Below are 19,400 nucleotides of genomic sequence, written 5' to 3' on the forward strand. Positions count from 1 at the left end.
CAATGCTCCAGAAATCGATGCTAGCCTCGGACCATGGATGCACACCACTGAATTAATGTGCTTAGTGTGGCCACGTGCACTCGACTTTATACAATCTGTTTTACAAAACTGGTTTATGTAAAATCGGAATAATCCCGTAGTGTAGACGTACCCTGAGTATGTGAGCAGTCTCACTGGGTAAAATCCTGGCTCCACTGAAGTCAATGGCAAAATACTCATTGACTTCAATGAGGCCAGGAATTCACCTTATTTGCTTCAGTGGGATTATTCACAGAGTGTAAAGTTAAGCTCATGTGCAAGTTTTTACAGGATCAGAACCTCTACGGAAGACAAGAGTGAACGGAAAAGATGCAACACAACAATTTTTTAAAATCACTTTTTGTACATGGAAGTTGTTTGTCTGTTCAGTATGTACAAGAAGAAAATAATTAAGTCAAAAAATTTTTTTTTTGGTTTGTTGTTTTTAATTATGATTGTCTGTATTACTGTAGCTCCTGACAGGGAGGAGTTTCTATATTTATAGTGTACAATATGTGCAGACCTGACCCTCTCCTAAGACTAATCTTTCTACTTTTAGAAAAATTTAATTAGACCCTGATTTAAACCCACTATGAAAAGTAACATTTTCCAAAGTATATGTAGATAAATATAGACTGATTCACTGCATAGAAGTCCTCTCTTCTTACCAGGGCTAAGGCCAAGTTCTCTCATCAAATCAGGATTACAAGCACAGAATCTGTGCGAGAACTTTGTTATAAGAGTCTCAAGATACTCCCCACGCTCCTCAGGGGCATGAATGTGTTTGAAAAACTCTCTCAGTGCATTTGGCAAGAACTGATTTCTGAAGTTGTGCAGTGTCACAAGGTCATCCAAAACATCTCTCCTGGTTGGAAAAAAAATAAGAGAAATTTCTTTTCTACTGTTTAAACATGAAACAAGGTTTCAGAAATTAAAATGAAGATTTCTTAAAGAGTCTGAATTATAGGTATTTTCTGTTATAAGAACATGAAGGAAAAATCCAACAATGATTAAACAAGAATAGGAAACACGTTCCTCAGACTGCTACCACAGTAGTGTACAGTTCAGCCTAATACTTTAGAGAAATTATAATACAGCAATATTCTAAATTTGCACACACGGAGTACAGAAGAAATTGAGGCTGCAACAATACCCGACAAAGCTAAGGAAACCACAGTAAAAGGAATAAATAGACAATATGCCTTTCAGGGCCTATGTACATTAACAAGCAGTTAAGGCAGCCTTCTGTTAAAACTAGGCTCAATGAAGGTGACATTCAGTCATGGTGCACAGGCTCTCCACAACACTTAGTTTCCATGGAAGTGCATGCGCCATCTATCCCCTGAATATCAAAAGGGCTTGGCAAGCAAAGGAAATCTGGAAGGAAGCCAGGGGAGAGGCAAGAGATCCAAAATGTACTGATCCAGTGGCTGAAACATCCCAAGTAGAGGTTGTGGAGCATCAGCATCCAGAATTCCAGCCAATGGTCTCCTCTTCTGCACATCTACAATTCCCACATCCTAGTCTAAACATAGTGTCTTGCTTAAAGCCTGGTTACGCATTCTTTGGGGAGGAAAGGTGAATCTTATTCTTAAGAAATAGGAAAAAAAAATATACATAGCAAAATATTAACAACATTCCAATGCTAGACAGCACAAAGATCTCCTATGTAAGGTGACATTCTACTTACAAATATAACTTAAGCTTGGAACTGAAAATGTGGAAATAAGTACACTATCTGACCGCTACTAGATAAACACAGTATGCTTATATATAGTGGTGCATACACACACATGCTAGAACTGAGTAAATGTTCTGCTTCAGGAATAAAATATTTTAGCTGAATCTCTTGTGTTTGCTCTTTACTTCAGATTTTTCTAATTAAGATTATTTTTCATTAGCTTAGTACACGTAAGAAGAGTGATTTCAGAAAGGTGTTACAGACTGAAAATGAATCTAGCAGATTCAAATTACCTTTCATCAAGATAGATCCTCAGTTTCTTCCAATTTAGTGTTCTTGTACAAAAGATAAACTTAGCTATTTCCTTTGGTGAATCATCCAGTATACCCTTGGACATAAAGTAGTTAACTCCCTGAGACAAAAAAAGGACATTTGTATATAAATAAGATTGGTCTTAACAATTCTTTTATGGAAAAAATATTGTAATGAGTAATATTGGAACATAAGCCTGCTAATGTTTTAGCATAATACCTCCTTCATCCTCTAAATGGCATTTCAACATGCACAATACAAGTTAAAATTAATATAAATCAAATGCAAATAAAATTAATGCAACATTATGGTTGAGATTTTACATGTACTAACAGTAGGAAATTCAAAATTACATATCCCAGAGCAAGCATAATTTCTCTCTTGTTGTATTTTCTCTTACTATTTTCTGTCATCATATGTATATACATGGTGATTAAATTATGTTTGTTGTAGGGACCATAATTTATAATTTCCTAACTATGGTGCATGTAAAAATCTTGGCCATAATGTGCTTTTTGCCTTTAATTTTTTTATTTAAAGCATTGATTTCAATGTTCTTCCATGTGTATGGGATCACATTCAAATAAATGCACTATATACATTTAATTAAATGTATAATAAATAAATGCAAGTGTGTATATTTCAAGTGCAGATCCAGATACATACACATATACGTACAGTACATAAGTATAAAAAAAAATCCAACAGCACTCTGCCTCTCTCTAATTAAAAAAAATTAGTTTAGAAAGTGGCAGAATGAACATATAGCTCTATTCACTTATTTATTACTTCTACATTACAACCATTTTTTCACACTTTGCCAAGCACACACTTCTCACTGAGAAGTATGTACATGCCAAATTTGAACACGCAAATACAATATTTAAAATCTTTTTGGATGCTTTTCTTGAATTTAGGTATCTCAAAGCATGAAAACTACTTTTATCATGGTCTTATAATTCAAAAGCAGCTTACTGGATTTTAACCAAAAATTTTGGGGAGGGGTGGGGAGAGAGAGAAAATAGGAGAACAGCTGTGAGAAATTTAAACTCAGAGCATAACTTTTTTGGAAAGGGGTTTAAACTCAAATTGCGTCTTCAGTAGTAAATAAGGCATCACTACCGTGATAGTATAATACTGAAACATGTACAAATGTGCAATCTAATGCAGTCTCTTAATTTGCTTTAGACATAGCAGGGAGGGATAGCTCAGTGGTTTGAGCATTGGCCTGCTAAACCCAGGGTTGTGAGCTCAATCCTTGAGGGGGCCATTTGGGGATTGGTCCTGCTTTGAGCAGGGGGTTGGACTAGATGATCTCTTGAGATCCCTTCCAACCCTAATTATCAGTGCAACTCCCTACATCACCAAATAAGATAACCCTTACAATTTTTTCCCCTCATTATAAACCTTCCAATTCCAAGTACTTTACAATATATTTCAAATTTCCCCTTTTGGTTTAAATTATATCTATAAAGACACAGTGGGGGCAACCTAGCACTTTGTTTATAAGCAACCTTCACAATGATGTCAATTGAAGTTCTGCACAAATAAGGAGTGCAGGACTGAGCTTTTAATCTGGAAAGTTATTTTATAAAAAGTGAGACAGTTAAGTAAGACAGAAAAACTGAACCATGTCAAGCAAATATGAAACTAGAAAATAAATCTTGAGATGACCAGGGACTTCACTTAAGAGACCTACAACACAGGTGAAAGACTAGCACACACATACACAACACACATAATATGCTACTTAACCATTTTTTTTTCCTGGTTCATCATTTGTTTTTATATTTGTGGAAAATGTTACCTGAAGTAACATTGTTTTTATTATAACCAAAGAACTAAGTTTTAAATATATGCAAAAAATTAAACATATGCAAACAATTTTCTGTTAGGAACAAGGAATCTAGGCAACTTTAGGGCCTGATTCAGGTAAGCATCCCTATTCAGGGCAGCAGTTCAGCATGTGTTTAAATTAAAGCATAAACTTAAGTACGTGCTTAATATCCATTGACCTAATTGGGATTTATCTGAGCTTTTCTAAATACAAATGGCCTTAAACCCATGCTTAAGTGCTTTTCTGAATCAAGGCTTAAATGGGAAACTAAAATGGATTATCAAAATGATTAAAATTGCTAACTGATGCATCAAGTATTTTGACAATTGCTCAAATATGACAAAAAGCAAAACAGCAACGCTATAGTATCTCATTACATCTTCTGCTTAACTCTGCCTCCTTAATCTTGCATCCTGATTCAGCAAAACACTAAAGTACGTGCTTAACTATAAGCATGTGCTTAAAGTGTTCAGGTGAACTGGGGCCTTGAGGAATATCCTATTTTTAAACAAGCTGTGTCCTCACAGCACTTACTTCTCTTACTACAGAGTGTTACTAAAAGAGGGAGACACTGGACAATCTGAAGAGAAGTGGATTTACCATCTACCTTCTCAATGAAAAGAAGTCACCTCTTCTATAGAGATAATCTGAATTTGTTCTCCCAGAGCTGGGAGATGCTGCAAAACATTTCTGTGCTATATAAGGCTCTTTATGACCAACGGTGTGTTGCTGGTACTCATTATACAAGCTACCAGCTCCTCATTTGACATCGTCAACTCACTCTAGCTCTGCTTCCTTCTTTTATTGTATCTTCTTCTGTCAATGCCATCTCCTCACTCATTTCCTTTTCCTCTTTTTCACACACACAAGGTGCGATTGTATATTCATTCCAACACAATAACAGTGCCACTTTTGAGTTGCTGTTATTTCTCCCCAAATAACAAATATGTTGAACCAAATTGAAATGGTTTCTTTTAAAAATTTTTCCCCATTTTTTGTCTGCTCACATTGAGTCAAGGTTATTTGTAAGGACACTGGACAATCTGCTCGCTAGGTGTGTAAACGGTTGTATGTTTATGGCATCTCCGTCACCTTCCTCCCTCACAAAATAAATCACCTTTATTACTTTATCACCTTAGATAAGCACGTTCAGCTACGAATGCACACTATTTGAAGGACATAATTCTAGAAGGAAGCTAAAACTAAATGTCAGATAATCCGCTTTGAAGTCCCATTGCACTGATCCCTCTTAAGCAGGCATCTGAGGATTCCCCCAGCAAAGGGGAATCCTTGGCTGGAGTAAATCCAGTCTATTGAGCTTTATGTCACCTGTTTCTCACCAAGTTTTGGGTAGGAGTGATTTAAGGCTGGTAGGGGCACACTAGGGGAGGGGGAGCAAGGACAATACGCTCTGGCAATAATGGTCCAGTGAAATGGTCCTTAGAAGACCTTTCCAGCAGCCATGCTTTACAGCAGTTTCATGGCTGCTCTAAATTGTGTCTGTGGCCAGCTTTGTCCTTTGGTTATCCTCAGGATTGGGGGCTTAGAAAAGGTGATTTAGAACTACCAGTGTCTTCCTTCGCCATTGTGCTGTTTATGAGGTCCGCAAAGCCCAGGATGCAATCTTAAATTTAAGAAGGGCTATTTAAAGTATATGCAACTAACAGTCATGATTGTGGACTATGCTTGACTAGGGAGGCAAGTAACTATCACAGCAGGTTCTAGTTTATGGTCACTAGTTGTTCGTGCCACCCCTTTCTCGTGTTACCAATTAATTCCGATGCATTACACCAGTTCTCATTTGCATTCCCTCTGATCTCTCCTCTCTTTCTTTAGAATGCCTCCATCTTTCCTGGATGGATGTCTGAAATTGTGTAATATAGATTTAATTTTTCTTCATCAGCATTCACTTCACTCCACATTACTGCAGTACTCCTGCAGTTATTTCCTTCGCTACCCATAATATTTTCAATATGCTTGTTAAAAGATTTTAGCTACTTTTCATCCTCTGCCTTAGGGGTCCAGCTTCCATCACACATGTACAATGATGCAAATTCCATCCTGGTTAACTTTTGAACACTGCTTTTACCTCAAATTTAGTTTCAAATGTACTTAACATGCCAAAGCTAGACTACTCAAGATTTCATTGGCATAGTATTTCTTGTACCACATGGAAATGGATTAAAAAGTAATAGATGCACAGCAGGAGAGTGGACAATTTACATGTGTGAGGGGGCTGAGATACTCTTTGAAGCACATCTGGGTGATTATCGGACTGCATTGCCAAGGATGTGTCTTGAGAAAGGGAAGATCAGATTGGAGAAATTTATTAGAGATGCCACTCAGCGCTGTAGAGAATTTGATTACTGGAGAGGGCCACTGTGGACAGCTTTTATTTTTATCATTTGTTTACAGCTCAGTACTTTCCTGTAGATATATTATGGTAGGTATCTTGTAGCAAATATTATAGATAATTAAGGTTGCAAGTGGTTTACATTATAACAGCTCTGGTTTTATATGCCAATAAATTTCTGCAATTATTCACCTTTTGGGCTAAAGTTTTCTATGTTTATGCCTGATTATTTAAAAAAGAATTGAACAAAATTAATTGACAGTTCTGAGTTATGGGACAGTAAAACACATTTTTACCAATGGCTTTAATCACCCTCTCCCCCCTCTCTGTCCGCACCCCAAAAATACACCCTAACTATACTTCTCTTATCAGTGTTAATGCAAAAATTGGGTAAAGTTTAACATTTGGCATACATAGTTCTGAGTTTTGTGTATTTGCTTAGCTCTAGATAAATGTTTAAAATACAAAAAGATGACTGAAATAAAGAATCACTACTGAGCAGGTCAGTGAGCATCTGCTAAAATTTTTAGCACATTTTCATTAACTACTTCCATATGTGACAGCACTGGACATTCTCTCTGCTGGAACTCATTATAGAGTTCACATAGGAGCAGGGACTGCTGTTCTCAGTCTGCTGCTAACACTATTAGTATGGGATAGATTGCAAATGCATCACTGATACACACAGCAAAAACTACAAAGTATGTTCTCTCCACAAGTTTTACTGCACTCTGCAATATTCTGCAGACTGTAATCTCTTACTTTACAAAAACTGAGACTACCTGACTGGGAGTCAGGACAGCTGGGATCTAGTCCCAGTTCTGCCATTAGCTCACTATGTGAAGCTAGGCAAATTGTCTCCTCTCTGTGTGCTTCATCTGCCAAAAGGGGATAATGATCATAGAATATTAGGGCTGGAAGGAACTTCAGGAGATCATCTAATCCAACCCACTGCTCAAAGCAGGACCAACCTCCAACTGATGTTTTATCTGCCTTTGTAAAGCACTTTGGGATCTATGGCTGATTACTATATACATGTTAAGTATTTTCTACTGCACTATAGCAAAAATACGGCCACTATAAAATAAACAGTTGCAGTGTGACTGCTGTGTTAGGTTTCTGCAAGAAGGAGTTATCTTCAGCTAAAAGATAGCCTGATTCTACTAAGCTCAGCATGCCTCCTTCACAGTGTCAAGCATTCTCAATTCCCACTGAGGTCAAATAGGGACACTCCTGCCACCCCCATATAATTCACCTCAGTGTGTGTATATTTGAAAGCCTAACTGGGAAAATGGAAATAGTAAATCTAGGTATTTTCTATTTTTCCCTTTATTTATTTATTTATAGATTCATAGATTCCAGGACTGGAAGGGACCTCGAGAGGTCATTGAGTCCAGTCCCCTGCCCTCATGGCAGGACCAAATACTGTCTAGATCATCCCTGATAGACATTTATCTAACCTACTCTTAAATATTCTCCAGGATGAAATTCCACAACCCCCTAGGCAATTTATCCAGTGTTGAAGAATACCCTACAGTTAGGAACTTTTCTAATGTCCACCTAAATCTCCCTTGCTGCTTTAACCCATTGCTTCTTGTTCTATCATTAGAGGCTTAAGCGTGAACAAGTTTTCTCCCTCCTCCTGATGACACCCTTTTAGATACTGGAAAACTGCATTATTCCCTCTCAGTCTTCTCTTTTCCAAACTAAATAAACCAATTCTTTCAGCCTTCCTTCATAGCTCATTGTTCTCAACCTTTAATCTTCTTGTTGTCTCTCTGGACCCTCTCCAATTCTCCACATCTTTCTTGAAATGCGGAGCCCGAACTGGACACAATATCCAGTGAGGCTTAACCAGGCGCGTGTAAGCGGATAAGATGACTTGTCGTGTCTTGTTTACAACAACCTGTTAATGCATCCAGATCACGTTGCTTTTTGCAACAGTATCACACTGTTGATCCATATTTAGCTTGGTTCCACTATGACCTTAGATCTCTTTTCTGTCATACCCTTCCTAACAGTCTCTTCCCTTCTGTATGTGTGAACTGATTGTTCCTTTCCTAAGTGGAGCACTTGCATTTGTCTTTATTGAACTTCTCCAGTTTACCTCAGACCATTTCTCCAATTTGTCCAGATCATTTGAATTTTGACCCTGTCCTCCAAAGCAGTTGCATCCCTCCCAGTGTTTGGATCATTGCAAACTTAATAGCGTACTTTCATGCCAACATCTAAGTGTGATGGAGATATTGAACAGGCCGGTCCCAAAACAGACCCGCGGAACCCACTATTATAACTTTTCAGCAGATTGGAGCCATTAAACTACTGCTCTGAGTATGGTTATCACCATTATGCACCTACCTTCTTATACCCCATCTAAATTGTATTTGCCTAGTTTATCGATAAGATATCATGTTTGGACGATCAAAGGCCTCACTAAATCTAGGTATACACACCACCGCTCTCCCTTATCCACAAGACGCGCTTACCTGGTCAAACAAAGCAAGCATCTGTTGGACCGATGTTCTTACAAATCCATGCGGCTATTCGCCATCACACCACCTCCAAGTCGTCAGAATTCTTTAATTACGGCTCCCATTATCTTCCTGCACAGAAGAATAAACTGTCTGTAATATTCCTGGGTTTGATGTCCCTTTTTTAGATAAGGGCGTATATGCCCTTTCCAGTCTTTCTGAATCTCTCCTGTCCCCATGACTTCCAAAGATAATAGCTAGGCTTCAGATTTACCCCTCAGAACTCCTTGATATTCAGGATGCATTTCATCAGCCCTGGTTGACTTGGCAGCATCTGAGCTTCTAAGTTGATTCTTAACTTGCCTTTTATTCTATCTCTAAACTACCCCCTGCCATAAGCATCACTATTAGACATTCCTCAGACTCCAGGAAGCGAAACAAAGAAGTCATTAAGCACCGCCATTCCAGTTTCTTTACTTGTCTCCCTCCTCACTGAGCAGTGGCCTACCCTTCTGTCTTTCCTCTGCTCGCTCTAACCTTTTGATAAAAAGTCTTCTTGTTTCCTTTTTCCTAGCTATTTGAGCTCATTTTGGTGCCTGCCTTTCTAACTTGGCCCCTGATTCCTGTGTATTTGCTTACATTCATTGGTTGTAATCACCTAGTTTCCTTTTTTATAATGAGTCCTTTTTATTTGTTAGTCATCGCAAGATCTCGTGGTTAAGCAAGGTTGTCTTTTGCACATTGTTATCCCTTTCCTACCCACGGAATAGCTTGCTTTTTGGGCCCTTAATAGTGATCCCTTTGGAAAAATCCATCTCCTCAGTTGTTTTTCTCCCTCAGTCTGATCACCATGACCTTACTATACAGCTCTGAGCTACTAATCCGCCTTCCTGAAATCCATGGTCTCTATTTTCTGTTACTCTCCGTCTACCTTACCTGTAATTGCAAAACTCTATGATTTCATATGATCACTTTCACCCAAGCTTCCTTCTACTTTCAATTTCAATGAGTTCCTCCCTGTTTGTTAAAATTCAGGTCTAGAACAGCTTCCCCCAGTAGCTTTTCAACCTTCTGAATAAAATTGTCTGCAATGACAGTCCAGAAACTTATGTTGGATGTCCTGTTGCCCGTGGTGTTATTTTCCCAACATATATCCGGATAGCTGAAGTCGCCACTCACCAAATGGGCTTTGGAGATTTTGTTAGTGATTTAAAACAAGACTATCCACCTCTCCACCTGTTAGTGGCCTGTAGTAGACCTCCTAGCCGACATCACCCTTGTTTTTACCCGCCTTTTTTGTAACACAGAGACTCTCAACACTTCCGCTCCTATGTCATCCTCTCACCTCAGTCCAACTGTGTACATTTTTCATATATTGCAACACCTCGCCCTTTTTCCCGCTATCCTTCCTGAGATACCCATCCACACACACATTCCATCACGTGTATTATCCCACCAAAGTTCAGTGATGCACAATCTCATAGTTTATTTATTTATTAGCACTTCCAGTTCTTCCTGCTTATTACTCATACTTCTCGCATTTGTATATAGGCATCTAAGATACTGGTTTGATCTTGCCTCCCAGTTTTGCCCTGACCCTCCTTTCTCTCCGCCATTATAGCCCACGCTCCCTCTTGTTTCCGACCCATCTCCCAGGTCTTCATGTTCCCCACTTACCTGTGGGCTTTGCTCACCTGTCCCTGTCGAATCTAGTTTAAAGCCCTCCTCACTAGGTTAGATTAAAGACAAAGATTTCAAATGCAATGCCATCTTAAAACTTTAGGTGCAGTAAATTTTTTTTAAAAGTTAGAAAATAGGGAGGTTAAAGCTTCAATAGTAAAGTAAGCTCAACTGCTTACACTGTAAGCTCTTTAGGGCCTTGTGTACAGTGCCTAGCACAGTGGGGTTTCTCCCTGACTGGAATTTCCAAGCACTAGTCTGTTCTCCTGGTTAAATGTTAAGCTTAATATGTTTATGTACTAAAACGTATTCCATTAAACATATAAAAGGGCATAATGTGTCCACATTACTAAGGATTATTTATATGGGCATATAAAGGCTGAGAAACCAATCACTCAGGAGTCAAGAAATGCAGAGATAATGTTGAACATTCAATTTGAACTCTGCCTCCTTGTGCATATGCTTTAAAATTCAGTCAGTCATTCAACATGGGAGGCAGAAAAGGTAAGGCACTAAAGTGGGACTCGTAAGACCTGGGTCCTACTCGCAGCTGTGTCACTGGCTTGCTGAGTGACCTTGGGCCAGTCACATCCCCTCTTTGTCAATAAGTCTGCCTATATGTAAAATGGAAATAATCTTGATCTATTTATGAAAATGCTTTGAGATCTACAGATAAAAAGTGATATATACATATATATGTTATGGATTATTTTTAGCCCCCAAAATTAAAAGTTACACAGCTTCCAGAACTTGCAATTTCTTAGATTCAGAGCTTTTTGGCTTGACATCTCTTGAATGTAGAAATGTGGGTTCAGCACTCTACACCACTCTGCTTTTCAGTGTGACATATAACATTATCCTGCAGTATGCTTGTAGCAGGGCAGTCACCCCGCTCCAATCATAAAGGGTTTAAAAGCAGCTGAGGGAGGCTGGTTGGGTAGTCAGCCACAGGTGTGGTTGCACCCACTTAGGGTACAGCTGGCCCTGATAAAAGGGCAGGCTGAGAGAGGAGGCTGTTGCTCCAGCTGGGGAGCAGAGAAGACCAGGCTGTCTGGGAGAGCAAGCAGAGTACCTGAGACAGAGCAGGGCTGGGAAGGGCAGGTAGAGCTGAGGAGCTCTGTCCTGTTGAATTTCCAGGCTGAGGCCTTGCTAAAGGCCAGGGGAGGTACTAGAGCTGCAGGGAGGCAGCTGGGTTAGAAAGGCAGCAGGTCCAACCCTTGCCAGTGATGAGCGGCCATTTCAGACTGCAGTTTGAAGGGTGTAGATCAGTGGTCAGCAATTTTTCAGAAGTGGTGTGCCAAGTCTTCATTTATTCACTCTAATTTAAGGTTTCGCGTGCCAGTATTACATGTTAATGTTTTTAGAAGGTCTCTTTCTATAAGTCTATAGTATATAACTAAACTATTGTTGTATGTAAAGTAAATAAGGTTTTTAAAATGTTTAAGAAGCTTCATTTAAAATTAAATTAAAATGCAGAGCCCCCCAGACCGGTGGCCAGGACTCAGGCAGTGTGAGTGCCACTGAAAATCAGCTCGCGTGCCACCTTTGGCACACGTGCCACAGGTTGCCTACCCCTGGTCTAGATGATGACTGGCATAGTTACTGAGGCAATGTGGGTATAAGGGTTTGGGGTTCCCCTGGGAGGGGAGACCCAGAGTGTGGGGGCACTGCTGTGGGGCAGCACCCCAGCATAAGGGGCACCAAGGGCTAGGATTGACATGGGGCCAGAGGTGGTGGAGACAACAGGGCAGGTAACCGAGGAAGAGAAACTGGCCAGAGAAGGGTGCTCCTGAGCTCAATGAGCTAATGCCCAGACTGACCAGTAGGAGGTGCCGTGCCAGTGAGTTGGTGCTCTGCTACATATGGTGGAGAATGTGGGCATTTACAGTCCACTCTGATAAAAGGGGAACTGTGAGGCCTGGGCAGGGTGTGCCAATATAGGGGAAGGGGATGGATCCTGCCTACGTAGAGGATTTTTTTTTTTTTTTTTTTTTTTTTTGCAGAGGGCTCTTATGCCATCCCTGGCTGGACTCCAGCATCGGTGGCCCAGTGAAAGGGGACTGGTGAGCAGCGGGGAAGACCAGAAACTCTGCTACAGGTGAGCCAGGAGGGACAACGGGAGATCTATTGAGCCCTGCAGAAACACAGGGGGCAGCTGCTTGATGAACAGCTGGCCCTTGTAAGACTATTGAGGAAGGAATCCAGGAGAGACCACAGAGAGTGGTGGGAAAAGCCCTGTGCCAGGAGGCCAGTGGCAGAGTACTGGACTTGTTACCCCTGCAAGAGGCGTGGACATTTAAGGAGAGATTGTTCCTTTTGGGATGGGGGCAAATTACTTCACCGACAGTAGGGGAAAGGATAAGACCCTGGGAAGGCCTGCTGGGTGAGCAAACCCAGGGGATGATGAACATGTTGGGCCTATGGGCAAAGTGGACACCTGCAGTGGGAGTGCCCAGGCCCAAGGTGGAGGGTCCTCTTGAGCTCCAGCGAGAAGGGGGGACCCAAGACAGACTATAAGAGGCTCAAGCAAGCTGACGGGCAGGGAGTATGTTTTGGCTGCCACGGGCGGGGCCATATTAAGAGGCACTGTCCCCTCAGGGAAGGGTGGCCGAAGAAGGAGGTGCCTGGGGACCCAGAAAGGGCAAAGATGAATGTGATCAACACTAGAGTCATGGCGGTAGACCTGCCAGAGAGCCACCTGCATGAGGTGGCAGAAAAGGGGACTGAGACACAGGTTGTGAGAGAGCAGGCTATGACGGGAACCCAGGTCTGCGAGACAGCAGAGGCAGAGCTGGAGAAGGCGAACAAGGAGAAGGAAGATCTGGGCCTGCGGTTGAAGGAGAGTGAAGTGAAGAGAAGCGACTGCGATTGGCAGGACATCTCCACGTCACACAGGCTAGAGGACCGCCCCCATCCCCTGGGCGTGGGATGTTGAGGGGTGTGTGTGTGTAGCAGGGCGGTCATCCTGCTCCAGTCAAGTGTGGTTGTGCCTAATTAGGGCACAGGTGGCCCTGATAAAAGGACAGGTGGAGAGAGGAGACTCTTGCTCCAGCAGGGGAGCAGAGAGGACCAGGCTGTCTGGGAGAGCAAGCAGGGTACCTGAGACAGAGCAAGTGTACAGGACCTTTGGTCCAATGGGGAGCCTAACTCTCAGGGAAGAGCTGAAAGATCTTTGGCCCATTGAGACCCCATAAGACACGGATGCTGTTCTTGAGCTGAAGTTGTGAAGAATTTATGACCACAGGAAATACCCATGTGGGGTTTGAAGGACTAATCACCATCCAAAGCTTTTGTTGGAGTTAGGGAGTCATCTCTGGTCAGCTTATTAGCATACATGTAGGGGATTTTTATTGTTAATTTTTTCTGTAATGCTTTCACCTTAAGAATAAATGTGCTTGCTTAGAAAGAACTAAGTGTGGTTACTTAACTGTGGCAATTACACTATGTGCTGTCTCTGATCAGAGAAGTGATTCAGGCCTGCTTAGGAAATCTGTCTTTTGTTGCACAGTACAGTATGGGGACTGTTCAGCCTGGAAATGCCCTGGTCAGGAGGGACAGAGAAGCAGTCTCCACTTAAGAGAGGGGACATCTGAGGAGCCTAGAGCCTAACGTGAGTGCCCTTGTCGGACCATAGAGGAGTAATACAGGTGCAGTTGCCTTGAAATGTGACATTCAGGTCAATTTAATAATAAACTATGCACACATGATATTCCATTTTCAATTCTTATAACTTTTAGACAGCTGAATATTTCCCTCTAGCCTAGCTTATTCCTTAAAGATGTATAAAACAAGCCAATTTGATGTTTTTACCATGAGCTGTTGAATTAACCTTGCACAAGAATTTGGACAGACACATATGGAAAAGGGAGTATTTTCTGCACATTAGTTTGTTTTGTTTTATAATTAAACATCAATTTTGCTCAAAACTTCTGAAAAAAAAAATCACTTCTAAACTGGAAAGCATAGAAAATCCCCCTCACCAACCAAGTCATGAATTAGTCTGACAAAATTAGGAGCAATTGAAAAAAAAAGAGGAAGATGAGAAAATAAGCAATGTCAAACTTAATTATAGATACACTATACTCACTACAATTTAGAACATTATAATATTGTATGAGTGAAATCCTAGGCCCACTGAAGTCAGTAACAGTTTTACCATTGACTTCAGTGGGGCCAAAATGTCACCCTTTATCCACGAAGGAAAACATAAATAAAGCAATTCAGTTAAGACTATTAACATTAGGAGTAAAAGAGAAATTGGACATCTTTTCTGAGGCAAATGTTCTCCCTCCCACCTCCACTTAGAGTTTAAGTGCATAACTGTGCCTCATAATAATCTTTAAAGCATACTTTATGATTATGACTTCCTATTTCAGAGAGAAAATTAAATCTAGCCATGACACCTCCAAACTTTGAGTAATAACTCTGCATGATATGGAATGAGTATTGTGTGGGAAAGTTTCGCACACACTGTACATTATTTAGAATAATATATGGCAGAAATTAAGTTGGCTGATTATAAAAAATAATTCTGAAACTCTTAAAAATCTTGATACACTTGGAAGTAAAAACAAAATAGATTTTAGCTATGAGGATGCTGCCAATGGAACAAAAATAAAAAACAAATCTTGCACATGCATAAGGAGGTTGTCATGTTATGTGTAAACATGTGGTCAGATACATCCTTCAGCAGAATGTGGTCACCTGCCATGAATTATGCAAGCTCATGCACACGGTCAATACAGCATATACAGCAGATTTCACAACGCCATGCACACAACAATGGTGAACTAGATAATCCTACCACAAAGTGTGCAGGCGCTCTCCCCCACCCCGTGAGCCACTGACAGTTCTGGAGCTGTTGCTGTGGAGCTTGGTTACCCATTTTCATGACATGGACGGTGTCCTTTGGAGAATCTTGCTCCTGTGGCCATAAGTATTCTTATTTTTATAATATTTTAATCAGGTCTGTTACTAAATGTAAAGCAGAGTTGGGCAGGAAGTTTTTAGACATAGGATTTGTAATAATGGAATGTCATTTCATATCATATCAGTTACAGTGTCCTTATAGTAATAATTCTGTCAATATCACAGTGGTAAAGAAAATAAACAAGTGAATGTTATTGGAACTTTCAGGCCCAGAACACTTCCTGCTAGGCTATGGTGCTCCACAGAGAGAGAAGATCAGAAGCGCCTAGGAGATACAATGAAATTCCAGGCTCTCAAGGAACCTGAAGCTGACTGTCCATATTTCAGTTGACAAATGGACCATTGTGAATTCTGAAGAAGCAAATGTATTATAATATATTTAATATATAAATCAGTCTATTTTATAGAATATTTACAAATTATTAATTTTCATGTAATATAAAAATTACTTATTTGTATATAGTACATTTTATTCTGAAGAATCCCAAAGTGCTTTACACTATACAAAAATTACTTCACCGCTAAATTGGAGTGTAACTGCACACTGCAGTTTAGGATAGGATGTGAAGAATAATATTATATCCAATTAAAACTGAGGGGGAACTGTATGTAGGCAGAGCTGTTACCAGATTTAGGACTTGGCCTGGCCTTGGCCTAGGGTTAGCACTTGTACTCTTGTAAACAAATCTTAAATATCTCAGTGTAAAGTCTCATTTGTAAAATTTCATCTCTAGTAGTAGCTCCACTAAGATTATTCTGAAGATAAATATATGACTCATTCTTAACCTGAGCTGCACAATACCGATAACTTCAGTGGGAATCTAGAGTATTCTGCCCTCTTCTTGTAGTGTATCAAAAGAATTGACTATTATATTCTGTGATCTAAAAAAAGGGCATGGCTTTCAGCAGTCAAATTAAAAAAATAAAAGTGAACCAGGGCAAATGAGACTCAAAGAATTTAAACCAGATCATGTTGTTGTATTGGCTTATATGACTGCTTTATTATTTTATCTGGCAATTGTACATACACATTATCTGTACAATACTGACATAGTGAATCATTTGTTTCTAAACATAAAACTGAAAAAAAAAATTTACTACTCTCAGTTTATCCAGTGACCACTTGTGTGTCTTTATTATATAAATATACCTAGAAAGTGAAAACTCAGTTTTGTTCAGTGTGATTTACCATCTTTTTGTAGAAAATGTGATGATGAGGAATCTAATTTTATACACAAGGGAATATTTTCAAAATGCTGGTGGGGTTTTTACCACATGTATCCCTAGGTTAAACCTGTTTCAACTCTCAAACTTCTCCTCACACAAGCAAAGATGTGGCTAGACTGGGAAAAAACAGAAGTTAGTTTGGTTTTGACTAGTTATATGAATTAATAGTTACCTTTTTTAGTTCTGAGAGATCTTTTTATTTAAAATGTTCATATTTAATGTAAAAGAATGAGTTAAGTTTATTAAAAAGGAAGCATTCAGAAAAAATCAAAATCACTGCTATTTACAAAAGTTCAGTCTTTAACAGTTTTGTTGCATTAGTGTAATTTTATAGGCAGGGTAAGTTAACAGATATTATTTCAACATTTGCACCCTGAAATTGGAGGTTTGTGTATTGTCTTTGAAGACTGCTTATGAACAGTGTCCCCCCACCATCATAGATGCAATTGGTGTTCCGCTCTATGGCAGGTTTCATCTGCATTTAGGGCTTGAGCCTGCTCCGCTGAAGTTAATTGGAGTTTTGGCATTGACTTCAATGAAAGCAGGATAAAGTTCATATTACATAGTAAGGTTTTTTAAATATTTATTTTTGTGGGCATATCACAACCATTTTTGAAACTGCCCACTGTTTTATTTACCAGGATCCCACCTCCATGTCAGGATGTGGTTATGAATTTCTGACATCTATCTGTTAAACTGCTGGGCAGAGTACTTATGAGTCAGACAAGTAAATCATATGTCTGGGAACTGTAAGCATAAAAGATCAGTATAGGGCCATTACTTTATATTCAGGATTCACATAGCACAACACAGTATCCATTAAAAATCAACTTCTAATGTTGCTACAAGTTCAATGTTCTCATGTAGAGTTTTTTTTTTTTTTGTAACTGTATTCAAATTACTGCAACTGTTACTGATGTTAGCAACACTCCACTTACCTCATCAGGGTTGGCATTAAAGGTGAGACTGCCCTCATCCAGCTGCATATACAATCTTCTAAAAGAAAAACCTAGAGGTGGATTTTTATTGTATATAGAGCAGTGTCCCCAAGTGGATTTGCACAACCTACCAAAATAAGAATAAATCTAGTATGAAAATACTTGGCATATTGAACAATTGGGAAAAAAAATATTGAGTAGCTGCTAATTAATTGACAATCAGTCATCTTATGCACTAAATGAGGCAAGGCCCTGTGAAAAGTTATATGGGATCATGTAATTAATGACAGTATCCTAATCCAAATGCACAAGGGAGCTGAACAAAGACTGCACAGATTATGTTAATTCTGGCATTTCCTAACTTTTGAGTGCTTGACTTTACAACCTAAATAACATTCTTAATGTTTTGCATGTAATTGTACAATATATCTCAATGGGAAAAACAGAAGAGGATTCAACTATATAGTGTACACTGCAGTGCTCATTTCTTTTCTCCTTCCTTTAATCTTTATGCTACAAGATGTATACACTTTTATTGTAAGGGAATATCTGTGCCTAGTCTAAGATTTCTATGGAACCAGGACAAGACAACAGTAATTCCTAGTCACTAATGGACTTCATTTTAGGCCATGTGAGGGGGCTTGCAAGTTTTGGTATTTATATATTTACACAGCATCACTGGGTGCTAGGAGTGCATCACTGCACCTTTTCATTGTAAAGTGTGAAATTCCCAGATGTTTAATTCTTGTGTCCAGGAGTGGTGGTGGTTGTTGGTCCCTTACTTCTTCCTGGCCAGAGGAAGATAAGATGGCACACTGTTTTTAACAGCTAAAACAAGTTTTAAAAACACACACAATACAAAACAAATGAAACCCAGAATGGAAAGGAAAAGTAGAAGGAGCTCATTGGCTGAAGAAAAGTAGAATGGACCATGGCACTATAAACCTGATCCCTAGCCTCTAGAAGCTCAGTCCAGGTCAGGACTCAGTACTGGCCAGAGGCTGCTTGCAGTTTCAACTAGATGTTCATTTAATTTGAAACTGGATCTTATGAAAGGAGACTTATCTGAATGTTGCAAATCAATTTTCATAGAGTTTTACATTTAAAGTTCTCTATTTTTGATGGAGACAATGGATTCCTGACTTTTCTTCTCCTTACTGACTAAAAAAGTCTACAATCCACATCATCTTTACTGCCACTGCAGTATGACACTTCTGCTTTACCGCATTAATCCTCTCTCTGTTAGTGCTTTTCCGTTTAGATTATATATGCTGGACTTAGACCCACTGTTACATTCTGTACAACAAAGGTTAACATTTATATTGCCAGGCACCTAGTGGGCAATGAAAAGCACTTGTGGAGACACTAGTGTGCTAGAAGGCTTGTCTTCATTTCACTGCTAACGTGAGCATAGATAACTCAAGCTAACTCCTTTCTAGCTTGAGTGAGAATGACAACACTGCAAACAACACTTTAGCAGCACACTCTAGCTGAGTTACCTCTACATTATCAACTCCAGCATAGCAATCACTTGAGCTTCAACCCACACCTGTTGATGTGCCAGCTAACTCAAATTTAAAGTACCACTGAACTTGAACTATAATATTTTGCGTGTGCAGGAGGGGGGGGAGCAACCCTTGATTTACACTGCAGTGAAGACAAGCCATTAGTCTTCTTTCCAGAAGTGATATCACAAACAACAGAATGTTTATAATTTTCACACAGATCTGGACTCGCACTTGGCTCAGACTTTCCCCCCGTCAAGTCTGAATTGACTTAGGTAATATTTGTTTGCAACAAGACAAATAGGAAATCCTTAAAATGTATAAAGCAGTTCATTAGCATGAGTTAAACAGTAACTTTTCACATCTGAAACATTGTTTAAAAGAGTAAACAGTGTGACAACCCACAATCAATCTAGTAATCCTCTTTATTCCATGCAGGTGACCTCACA

The 19,400-nt window shown here is 39.6% G+C and overlaps 1 protein-coding gene across 3 annotated transcripts in view; it reads right to left on the reverse strand.

The window, feature by feature from the left end:
* The window catches only part of FBXO8 (F-box protein 8), a 30,916-nt gene that overhangs the window by 2,947 nt on the left and 8,569 nt on the right, over positions 1–19,400 (reverse strand). For 2 of the 3 annotated variants that reach the window (XM_032780176.2, XM_075066379.1), the window contains exons 3-6: positions 17,447–17,573; positions 15,157–15,276; positions 1,993–2,111; positions 687–883 (exon numbers count right to left, since the gene is read on the reverse strand). In XM_032780176.2, coding sequence (XP_032636067.1) covers positions 687–883; positions 1,993–2,111; positions 15,157–15,276; positions 17,447–17,573 — 563 coding nt within the window. The remainder of the gene's footprint in view (positions 1–686; positions 884–1,992; positions 2,112–15,156; positions 15,277–17,446; positions 17,574–19,400) is intronic. The other variant, XM_032780177.2, reaches the window with a different exon arrangement.

The sequence above is a fragment of the Chelonoidis abingdonii genome, chromosome 5, assembly GCF_003597395.2.
Source record: "Chelonoidis abingdonii isolate Lonesome George chromosome 5, CheloAbing_2.0, whole genome shotgun sequence".
NCBI classification, from domain to species: domain Eukaryota; kingdom Metazoa; phylum Chordata; order Testudines; family Testudinidae; genus Chelonoidis; species Chelonoidis abingdonii.